Source organism: Hibiscus syriacus, unplaced genomic scaffold (genome assembly GCF_006381635.1).
Source record: "Hibiscus syriacus cultivar Baekdansim isolate YM2019G1 unplaced genomic scaffold, ASM638163v2 tig00111098_pilon, whole genome shotgun sequence".
Classification (NCBI taxonomy): domain Eukaryota; kingdom Viridiplantae; phylum Streptophyta; class Magnoliopsida; order Malvales; family Malvaceae; genus Hibiscus; species Hibiscus syriacus.
This window is the reverse complement of record NW_024062983.1, coordinates 144,826-156,305: the sequence shown is the minus strand read 5'-3', so window position 1 is coordinate 156,305 and position 11,480 is coordinate 144,826. Positions and strand designations below refer to the sequence as shown.

At 36.2% G+C, this 11,480-nt stretch overlaps 2 protein-coding genes across 3 annotated transcripts; both read right to left on the bottom strand.

Annotated features, from left to right (window-relative positions):
• Positions 1 to 375: 375 nt before the first annotated feature.
• Positions 376 to 3,175, bottom strand: LOC120153079 (sulfite exporter TauE/SafE family protein 3-like). The gene is made up of 12 exons (XM_039165087.1): positions 2,950 to 3,175; positions 2,694 to 2,853; positions 2,367 to 2,567; positions 2,223 to 2,287; positions 2,093 to 2,132; positions 1,961 to 2,022; positions 1,797 to 1,883; positions 1,666 to 1,716; positions 1,274 to 1,495; positions 1,050 to 1,143; positions 815 to 955; positions 376 to 696 (listed from the first exon to the last, which is right to left on the bottom strand). The coding sequence occupies exons 1-12, from the start codon at positions 3,169 to 3,171 to the stop codon at positions 614 to 616; spliced, it is 1,428 nt and encodes a 475-aa protein (XP_039021018.1). The 5' UTR covers positions 3,172 to 3,175; the 3' UTR covers positions 376 to 613.
• A 3,709-nt stretch (positions 3,176 to 6,884) lies between these two features.
• Positions 6,885 to 9,824, bottom strand: LOC120153080 (acidic leucine-rich nuclear phosphoprotein 32-related protein-like). Of its 2 annotated transcripts, none has more exons than XM_039165088.1 (2): positions 8,526 to 9,824; positions 6,885 to 7,301 (listed from the first exon to the last, which is right to left on the bottom strand). In XM_039165088.1, exons 1-2 carry the CDS (start codon positions 9,615 to 9,617, stop codon positions 7,050 to 7,052), a joined length of 1,344 nt encoding a protein of 447 aa, XP_039021019.1. In that variant the 5' UTR covers positions 9,618 to 9,824; the 3' UTR covers positions 6,885 to 7,049. The 2 variants fall into 2 exon arrangements, with proteins under 2 accessions (XP_039021019.1, XP_039021020.1); XM_039165089.1 differs by having other exon boundaries at positions 6,885 to 7,298; positions 8,526 to 9,817.
• Positions 9,825 to 11,480: the final 1,656 nt, after the last annotated feature.

Below are 11,480 nucleotides of genomic sequence, written 5' to 3'. Positions count from 1 at the left end.
ACTTCACAAGGTCACATGCATCTCAGTTAAACTCGAGACTAATAGTTCAAAATTTGAGGGTTACAATTTAAATCAAAATTTTATGAATGGAATTTGGATACAACCATGAAGCCAAAAGCAGATTCATTATTTATATAGTATTAGTAAAAACAATTTCTTTTTTAAAAAGAAAACTAGAAATTTTATGTTTTTATCGTTTAATACTATGAAAATTATGGGTTCGAACCTACTTAACAAGTAATTACCTTCAAATTTAAGTTTTGCTTTATAAGTAATGTTAGTATATATATATATATATATATATATATATTATATATATATATATATATAAAGGGTTTGTTTATAATTAGGAACAACAGGGAAAAAAACTTCATATGAAGAAATAAAAATGAGGAAACCAATAAATAAGCTCAGCTGAAGAAAATTTTTGCGTACAGTGGACAAGAAAATCAATGCCCGAACAACACATTTAAAAAATCCAAATTATTTAGGTAAAAAAATTGACAAAATACTTGATTTTGATGGGCTGAAAGTTAAATGCAGTGTGGATGATGATGTTGTTCTCTACCGAGAAAATTCCACCTATAACAAGGCAAAACGAAAACAGAAGAAGTCATGATATCTTGCAGAGGTTTTCAAATCCCATGTACTCTCCATTTTCCAGCTTCTCAACCATATCAATAATACCAACTCCACCTGTAACAAAGTTCAGGAAAACGGGATCAGGATCTTGGCATTTTGAGAGGTTCAAATTTAAGTAACTTGCTTCGCAAGGTAAATTGTAAGGCCTCGAGGAATCGAGGAGCCGTTGTACCTAAACTGATTGAACTGATAAAGATCGTCAAAGCGAGTATGAAAATGATTATCGATGTTCTTCCGATGACTGCAATAATCTTTCTGACTACATGCTGGCCGGTGAAGGCAGCAATTGTTGCCACGAGAACAAAATAAGCAGCTGCAGAGGAAGAACAAGGTAACATTGAAACTTTCACTGATATTGCTGTAAAAACCTATCATAATAGTAAACTTTCACTGATATCGCCACTTACCGTATGGGACAGGAAAACGGTTGAGAAGATAATATTGTACAACTGACATCGAGGACGAGAATACCATTGCGAACGTCGATGTCGCACTAGCTACCTGCAGAATGTGTGTGTTACTATGTCGAATTCGGATACTATGAAGGCTGAAGAGTAATTTTGGACCAGAAATTTTTGGACCACAGCAATTTGTCTGATAATAAACTATATGAAAGTAGTACTAAAGGTACCTGAGGAGGAATTCCTAGCTCAAGGAATAGAGGCCCCAAGATGAAGCCACCTCCGAGTCCAAGCAGGCCACCAACCATACCGGCTATAATTCCACAAGAGCAGTATAAAAGAACCTGATAGAACTTCCAATTTACGACTTCCTTTCCTTTGGATGCAATCACCCTGGTTCCTTTGTATAGGCTTACGGCTTCAAAGAGTGTCACAGAGGCAGCAATGGGTATCTATTAAAACAAGAAAACGAAGCAATAACGATCGAGTCTAGAGCTTTTATCCCCGATAAACTCTAGATTTTCTGATTTGTAAACCAGTGCTTCTTAAGCTTTTATTTCAAGGCATTAACATGGATCAATCATACTGTAAAATAGCCTTAAGAATTTATTCCATATTTTACCTGCAAAGAGTTCACAACCCAATACATGACTGAGCAGGTTGGAAGATATTCCTGAAGAAACAAACATGTAGACTATGTAAAGATACAAGATCATCGAAATTGTTCTTGTAACATGCACAATATTAGCATACCTTGATTATCTGAACAACAAGAAAACCGACCCACACGTAGACGAGCAGGAGTACCTCTTTCCAGTATATGTTTTGCAGCAGAGATACCTGAAATGAACATAACAATAATAAGCAATCATGACAAAGACTAACTTCTATGAAAACCGAACTGTTCTTGAACATACTTCATAAATTGGCTGGTTTCCAGGGCCACTTGGTAGTGGTTTATAGTCCTGTGCACTTCCATCTGCAATTCTCAAGTTCAGCATAATCCATTTGAGATAATTTCTATAGTACTTAAGGTTTACAGCACTTACCGGATGGGTTGGACTCATCGACTTTGGATTTAGCCGCTTCCTGAAAACAGAATATCAAAATCCTCATAAATAATGTTATGCCAAATGGAAGCAATCCAAAGAAAACTGAAGGAACAATGGGAAATTATACCTTCTTCGTCATTGTCTCCTTCTTCCACATATCTATACCTTTGAATAGAGCTTTCGTAGATGTACCTGGCATAGACAAATTTTCGTAGACCGAAATTTGGAACAAATGAATTTGAACTCGAAATACGGTGTTAATTCTTATTACCAATGAAGAGGATGATGAGCAGAACTGTGACCATCCAATCAGCAAACATGACATTGAAAGCAACTCCAATACTGATTCCAAGCATAAGCATGGGCTGGAAGAGCAATGCCAAATCATAGTCTATGAGGGGCATTTCCAGGGTTGGGTGCCTAAGTTTCAGGTTATAGTATACTGTTGATCCAGCTGCACCCATGATCATACCTTCAATCATAAAAATCCTTGTTATAAACATGTGATTAGTGCTAAAGACTAAACAATCAGCATAAATTATCGAGTTTTACAATGTTAATCATGTCATGATCATGCAATGTTGATGCATGAACTCACACTTGGAAATGGCGGTGGATGACTTCGGGTCAAAGCCGATAATGAGAGAGAGCATCGGCACGAAAATCCCACCGCCTCCAACGCCTCCAACGCTGCCCAACGCTGCACCGAGAAATCCGACAATCGATCCCACAACTATTTTCCAACCAAACTCCATCTCCTGCTCCAAAAATGATTAAATTCATATACATCAAACTCAACAATCTTGACAAGAATTAACAGTTGCATAAGATAATCGGCTGACGGCTTTACTTACCGGCCAGACAGGTTCATAGCCAGACTTCTCACCTTGCCAGAGGAAGTTGACAACTCTAACAAGAAAGCCCTGTGTTTTAACTGTCTCTTTGGGGACATGTCGGTTCCCTTTGTCTTTCAATAATCTCTCTGCTATCCCCACATTGCTCATCACCACAAGAACCAGAAAGACTCTCCATGCCATGATTGCCAACCATCTTCTGTTAACCTTAATTCCATCCATCTATTCTACGAATTTGCAGCTCAAATGAATCTCTTTTTGAAGCTTTAAGTTCACTCAATTCTCTTCTTATCACTCTCCGGTACCAATACAGTAGCTCACAACATGGGAGAAAAAAAAATATGAAAAGTAATGACTTCACTCCATCGGTACCTTCCCTGGTGTCTACATTTATAAATGTCTCTGTACTCCTTCCCTGATTTTTACCCCACGACACAGTTCCTCAGATCCTCCCAGTACTAACTGGATGTTTTAACCATGGTGGATTATATACCTAGACATGGATATAAGATAACATATTTTAAAAAAATAAAATATTAAAACATACTTGTATAGGATATATACTCATGTCTGCAATTCATCATAAATCCGGCTGAGTCAGAAGTGTGAATGAATCGAGTTTAAACTAATAATTGTGTTTGAGTTTGTTTGTTTATTTTTGAAGTTGTTATTGTTCGATTCGTGTTCGTTTGTTTATGTTCGAAAGTATTTTTGTTTAATTCGTTTAACATTCACGAATATATTCATTTAAGGTTCGCAAACCATATATGTTCGTCGACATATTTATTTATATGATTAAAAATAATAAAATTATGACAGTAGACCTTAAGCTCTTTAGACTTCACATATTCAATCTCAAAGTTCGTCTTGTATTTAACTTAGTTTTTACTTTCACCAATATTTAAAATGTTAAAAAGGTAAAAGAAAAAAAGAGAATCGGTTAGACGAGTTTATAAACAAGCTTTATAATGAGTTTGTTCGTGAACATAGAGGAACCGAACACACCTCTATTCGTGTTTGTTCGTTTATTAAATGAATATAAAAATTTATTCATACTAATTTATTTGATTTAATAAATAAACATCGTAAGAACGATTTGCGAACAATTTATCAAACGCTTTGTTGATTAACATTCCTCCCGCTAAACATAGGTTTTGGAAGTGGAAATGAAGAAAGCAAAGGCAAGATGGCGAGCTATGCTTGGAGGAAACTTCTCCGAAGCAGCATACAAAATTGTCAAACATTTTAGTACGGAACAAGAAGTAATATTAATAGGCAGCATCGAAAGTTACAGTAAAAGGGAACCCATTAATGGTGATTTATACGGAAAATCCATGAAGCTTCATATCTGCTTCAGTCCATCTTGGCTTCTTATTTTAACTGTTTTAACATGTTTCCTTCTTTAGTCTTTACCAGATTCACGTCTTCTGCTGGTTTTGGAATTTTCTGATCCAACGGTTCACTTCGGTGATGGATAATTAATTGTGATGAGATTAAAAGTAATAATGACGGTGAATGTAGTTATCGAAAGTTAATAGTGATTAAGATAAAAAAAACGACATATTATGGTTAAATTCTATCATCAGTCCATGTACTATGTGTAAGTTGTGAATTTAGTCTATATATTATAATTTGGTCAACTTTCGCCCTTGCACTTTTCATGTTTCAAGTTTTAGTTATAATCCAAATAATTCGTGGACAATATGACTAAATTATAGGAGCTTAAGACGATCAAATTAGATAACTAGAATTAAATACAAAAAATTTGCATTAACAAGGACTAAAATGATGATTAAAGAACAAGAACTAAACCATAACTATTATTTGAGTCGAGACAAAAAAAAATGAAAATTTCAAAAGTACAGGTTTTCAAATTGAATAAATTATAGTATGAAAACTAAATCTACAGCTCTTGGCTAATAGGTGACTAACATAAGTATTTGACCTGTTATTATCATAATATAAAATTGGTAAAATGGTGTTTTTAGCCCTCAACATTTTTGAAAAGTCATTGCAGCCCTTAAACGGGGAGTGTAATTAATTGGCTCTGTTTGGAACATAATCTCGCTCTCTCTTGAACGGCCAGGTTCACCAGTGTTACTAGGGCGATGAAACGCGTAAAGGATAGGACTAATGAAGAAGGGTTGGAGCAGATTATGGTTGGTATCGGTGATGAAGCGATAAAGGACGATGACAGAAGAAGGGATGCTGCTTCAGCGGTATAGTAAGAGATGGCCAACAGGCCAAGGTAAGTGAATTTCTGGGTTTCTCACAAAGCTCAAGGAATTGTTCGGTGATCTTAACAGAGCTATACGATGAATTGAAACATGCTTGGAGTATGAGGTTCAGGAGAGTCGATGTTGAAACGGATACTCGAGGTGTGTCGCTTGCTGGTTCAAAAGTCTTTGGTAGGAACGAGCAAAACTCGACTCGAAAAATCGATTTTTTTTTTAATTTTGAGTTATTTGAGTCAATTTGAATTATCAATTCAGTTTTTGAATTCGAGTCAAATTGAAATTTGGAATTTCGAGTTACTCGAATAACTGAAAGTTTAACTATGTATTTTGACAGTTTTATGATTTAGTCTCTGATTTTATTATTCATTCATTTTAAGTTTACTTTTAATCAAATTTAAACCACATGCTCTTAAACCATAGTAGAAACCATATGCACTTTTAGTTCCTCTTTTCGATAACAAGTTTTCTATTTTTCAATTTAGTTCATCAATTTTTTATATTTTTTTTTATTTCTTCAATTCATCCTTTATTTTAATTATATTTTTACCAAATTTGAACCGCATGCTCATATACCACCACATAATACATATGTAACTTCAATTCATATATATTTTAACTAAAAATGTGGTATCCTTTTCATTTAGATCCTTAACATTGCATTTTACCCAATTTGATCTTTTGACTGTAATTGTTTGCAAATTATTTCTTCACATCAATTCATTGACTCTTTTATACCCTCATCAATATTTTACCCTCAAATAAAGGAAATTATAATATTATAAATATATTTTATAATTTTATATTTTATTTTATATATTAAATAACATTATACTGTGAAAAAAATATGAAATATATGATTAGAGAAAGTCAAAAATATTAGAATTAATCATTACCATAATAATTATAATAAAATTAGCATAGAAACTCGAATAACTCGACTTAACTCAAAATATTTTCAAGTTAAGTTCGAGTTCAAAATACAACTAGTCAGTTTGAATAACCGGATTTTTTTACTTGACTCGCCCTATTCGTTCGCACTAAACGGATAGGTCTGTTTGACGTCTGTCGTGTGATATTAGATTATTTAAACTTGGGAGAAGAATGTTTTATGAGAAATCACAATAAGAAAGTACAGGAAAAAAAAGAGGGAAACTTCAATATTTATGCAAGTTATTTACAATCAACAAACTGCCCATTCAATGAAAAAAAAAGTACAAAATAGAAGTGGGTTGGCCCAAAACAACCAAAATGTGAAGCACTCTCTATAACTTTAAAAGGCCCAATTAAGCAACCCAGAACTAGTTTTCGGCTTTTGCGTATCCACAATTCTAACTGCACAACCGAGTAGCTAGCGGCTGCACCCTATCGAAAATTGTAATCACACCGTTGATCACAATCCATCCACAGTAAAGACTGTCAATCAGGATGCGGAGGTGAAAGGTCCCATCCCATCCCATGTGACTGATACCCAATGGACATGTGTGCTGATAAAGTACAGACTGATCTGGTCAAATTGCCTGAACCCACCCAATTGCTTGATTATAACAACTACAATATCTACATGGTTTTAAACCTTTGAATCCACCGAGTCCCTCCGCTCCGCCAAACACAAAAACAGTAGACTCCCGATCCGAGTCCGAACTGGGGGTAAACCCATCATAACTACCATTTGAATTAACAAATAGCAACGGCTATATAAATAAAAAAGCCCAGCGGGAGGAACAAATTTTGCTAACGACTTTTTGAATGTTTTGGTTCCAACAACAACAGTCACTATCATTTTAACATCAAATCCCCCTGTTCCAAAGCTTTTCTAAGCTTTTAACATAAACATCTAACTCCGGATTCGGGAAAAAAAAAAAGTTAACCATGCTTCTTTGATGACTTTGCGAACTCAACAACATCATCATCATCATCCACGTCTTCCTCTGCATCGCCACTTCTCTTTCTCTTAATCTGTGAAGACGATGGCAACACTTCCTCATCATCTTCAACTTCTTCCTCCTCTTCTGCATCTTCTTCTTCATTCATCTGCTCCATACCACTACCTCTGGCATCATGTTCTTCAGCTTGGCCCACTGGTTGAACCAGGTATCCTTCACCATAATCATCCTGCTGCCATAACATACACCAAAATATGAGTTACACAAAGAACTCAATTCAATTATTTCGTCAAAGCAGAAAATATTACATTGAACTAAATTTTCCCTTTAAAGAAAAAGGCATTGTATTGAAAACAAAATATCGTATAATCTAAGATGGCACTGCAATTAGCCAGCTTCTATTTCTCTCTCCGTCCTCCAAAACATCAAGATAATTACAGTAACAACGAATAATTCAACTAAAACTACTGTAACAACACAAAAAAATACACAAAATGCCAATATCTTTTTTTTCAAAAGAGAAACAAGAAGTTCCTAAATCCATGAGCAAAAACAACTTCACTAAGAATGCAATGTGCAGATTGTCAAATAGGCAGATAGGTTGAGAGAAACTAAAAAAGTTAACAGATAAAAATGTATACAATAAATGTAATCCCCATAGATACCTTGAATATCAAGATAAATCTACAGAAACTTCATAAAGTAAGCAGCCATTGCATTTCAAAGATGCTTATCAGCTTTACAAGTATATTATCATGGTAAAGTAGTTCGAAAGTGATAAAAACACGCTTCGAAGACAAGAACCCCAATTCACCTTCTCTGACAATGAGAATATGAAAAAACAAAAACCAACAGTTCAACGAAAGAGCCAATGAGCTACATGTCTCAAGGGATTCAAGAAAAACATTAGAGAAACCTCCATCAAGCTAAAAATCTAAGACCATTGTGCTTCGACATAATTTCTCATCGTGCAAGCACTTATAAATAAGAGTAAATGAGAAAAAGAGTTAAAAACTAACCTAGAATCCACTAAATACATTAGCGAAACATACAAATACCAAAATGATCAATGAAGCATGCATAAATTGTTAAAATGTTGTGTATATGAGCTCTTCCACGGGGAAATCGTAAACTACATATATGATTTTCTAACAAGAAAACTAGACAGATTTATAGCAGGAAAATCTTGGCACCATTACAGAAGCACAACACATTTTGTTCCCTCCCTGATGTTTCAAAGAAACAAAGGCACACTGCAAAATTAATTATAAGGCCAAGAACAAATTGTAAAGTTAAAAGCACAGCCATGCCATGGCAGATCGGCATCTTCTTTTCCTGAAAATTCTAAAATGGTTAATTCAATCAAAAAAACATTCACACCTGCTAAGGACAAAAACAGTCAGAAAAACTGGAAACTAAAACACACCAATTAGGTTAAGAGTAAAAGGAATCTCACCTCCTCTTCGCCCTCTTCTTCATCATCAAATTCCTCATCATTTTCAACACCTTGCTCTTCTTCCTCACCAGTCTCACCATTATCATCCCCATCATCTTCTCCATGTTCATGCCCATCAATCTCCCCTTCTGTGCTCATCAAACCCCTAGCACTCCCTGGCTCAGTAAAATCTACATCATCATTATCCACCTCTTCCTCGTCATCATCCTCAACCCCATCTTCCTCGTCATCACTACCCCCAATCTCATGACCTTCCACAACATCTTCTTCTTCCTCCTCTTCATCGTCATCATCATCATCAACTTCCTCATCTGAAACATTCTCATCATCGTCATCCTCGTCGTCTTCATCATCATCTCTCCCTACTTGCTCTATACGAAACCTGTTGGCCTCATGGCTCTGCACATTTACTCTTCTACCAATTTCAGTCTCTTCTTCATCAGCATCACTGTCATCATCATCTTCTTCATCCTCATCAGCAATCCCTTCCTCTTCTTTACTATGCCCATTATTCATTCTGTTGGGCCGATCCTCTCCATCGATTTCCCCACTCCCTGGATCCTCCTCCTCCTCTTCATCTTCATCTTCCTCCTCCTCATCCGATTCCGGCCTTTCATTCCCCTCAGCGTCCATTTTATCCAAATATTTCAACGATTTAATCAAACCAAAAACTCTAGAACGATAATCCTTAACTCTGGTAACTGGACACTGATAAAGATCGAGCGAAACAAGCTTAAGCTGAGCAAGCGGGGCAAGATCCTCAATATATTGAATCCGATTGTTGGACAAGTCGAGGTCTCGAAGCGAGTCAAGGCCAGCTTCAACGAGGAACTCAAGTCCACCGGCTATTCTGTTATCAGAAAGGATAAGCTTCTGGAGATTTCGTAGACGAGGAAACTGTTCTAGGGATGAAACCCCTATGTTGGCGATGGAAAGGTGTTCAAGATTCTCAAATTTTTCCAAGAGACTAGGCGGCGGGAGTCGACCTTGAACACACTTCACCGCACCGTCAAGTGTCAAGGTCCGAGTCGCCGTGCGGTCGGTGTGTCCATCTAGCGCTGTCTCCACCGCTCTCTCCCAGATCTCGTCCATCAATAACGACACCCTAACCCTATTTTTTTCTGATAGACCGAGAGTTCGTATCCAACCCGTCTAAACAGCTTAAACACTAAAGTTTTTTTTCCTTTAAGATGTACGGATCCAATTCTTCCTAAGTCCCCAACCCTTGCAAATACAATTAAAAAGAAGAGAAAATCCCAATCTCAATTTTCTCTGTCCTCCTCTCTCTCTCTCTCTCTCTCTTTGGTTTTTGTTTTTTTGTTATTGTATAATTTTTTTTCCACTTATTATTAGAGACGTGTATTTATGGGCGTCGAGAGGGGATGAACCTCTACTCCATGGGAAAGGATGGGGCCATTGGGGCTCGTTGTTCCTGGCTAGGGTTAAGGCCTAAGGGTGCGGTTTTGTTCGAGGGAGCGGGGGGTTGAGGTAAAGTAGTGGTTTCGTGAATTATTGGAAGACTGGAAAGCCGTTGGATTGACGAAGACACGGATCGGTGAGGTGGATTAAATGGACGGTGAAGATGGTAGGCGGATGTGTTTGTTTTCTACATATATTTAGGCACACGAGAGAAAATGCGCAGGCACAAACAGAACGGACCTGTAAATTTGTGCCACGTCACTTGAAGTTAAAATATCAGGAAGATTAAAAGAATACCACTGGAACTTAAATATATTACGCAAGTGCCACACACGTTGGTTGTGGACAGCTGGATTGGCTAAGCAACGGCGAATCAAGGCCCAGCCTACGACTTTCAAACCCAAAAAAGTTGCATATGACAGATATTCACAGTAATAGAAATTAATTTCTAAAATTTAGGTTCCAATTTTAAGTTTTTTTATTTGTATTGTGTATTTCTAATTTTCTAAATGATATTCAAAACTAATGGAGGCAATTGTTTTTTTAATTGCACTACTAAAAAAAGTATTAGTTAAAAAAAATATTACCAAACATCAACCCTACTTAAACACCACCACAAAATCATATTTAAAATAATAACAAAATCAGATCACTGCCGAGTTCTAAAGCCTTGAGAGCTTTAAAGGTTTGATTATCCAGATTTACCACACAGAACAAAGAATAAAGATCATGACAGAAGAAGAGGAAGAATTGAGAACCTACCTAAATAAATACATAGTTTGAGAAGAATTATATGGTTTTGCCAATCATCAGTTTTACCTCTCACAAACTTGGGCAGCACACAGCCAAACCCAGAGGTACAAAAGTGCAATAAAGATTTCAACTTTGAAGCCTCAGATTCGGCATTCTTGGTAAACATCATTCATTGATCACTTCCAGTTGTGGGTCTAACTGTCCATGCTGGTTTGTTTCAGACTTTTCCTCGGTTCTCTTGCACTCTGCCAACATAAATGGTAAAGAAAGTCTCATGGCCACTGCAAAAATTCATGCATGTCTCACTCTACAAAGTAACAAGTGTAAACAAGCAGATAATGAATATAAAATGAAGTTACTATTTCTATAATAAGCTTGTTTCCTTCAATTGTTCCAAACTGCAATTTTACTTATACAATCAAATCCAAAAGGATATGATATATCCATCTTATGAATCGTTGTATGCAATAAGTCTTTCTTCTATGATGCCTGATGCCATTAAGCTTTAACCATGATGAAAACATCGATAGCAAGAGAAGGAAAACTTGGGGCAGGATCTTGCAGATTGTTCACTATAGTCAATTAGGTAAAAAAAACAATCTAGGATTTCAATCACACTCGATATTTTCTACCCGTGATCACATTCTCTCTACATACTCCATTAGATAAACTGGTTCTCAAGTCCAGAAAATCCCCATGGTTCATTGAATTAAAATGCAAATGATCGGAAGAATAATCGGAGAAGACCCCTGTTCCTTATTTGTCTCCCTAAAAACATTGTAA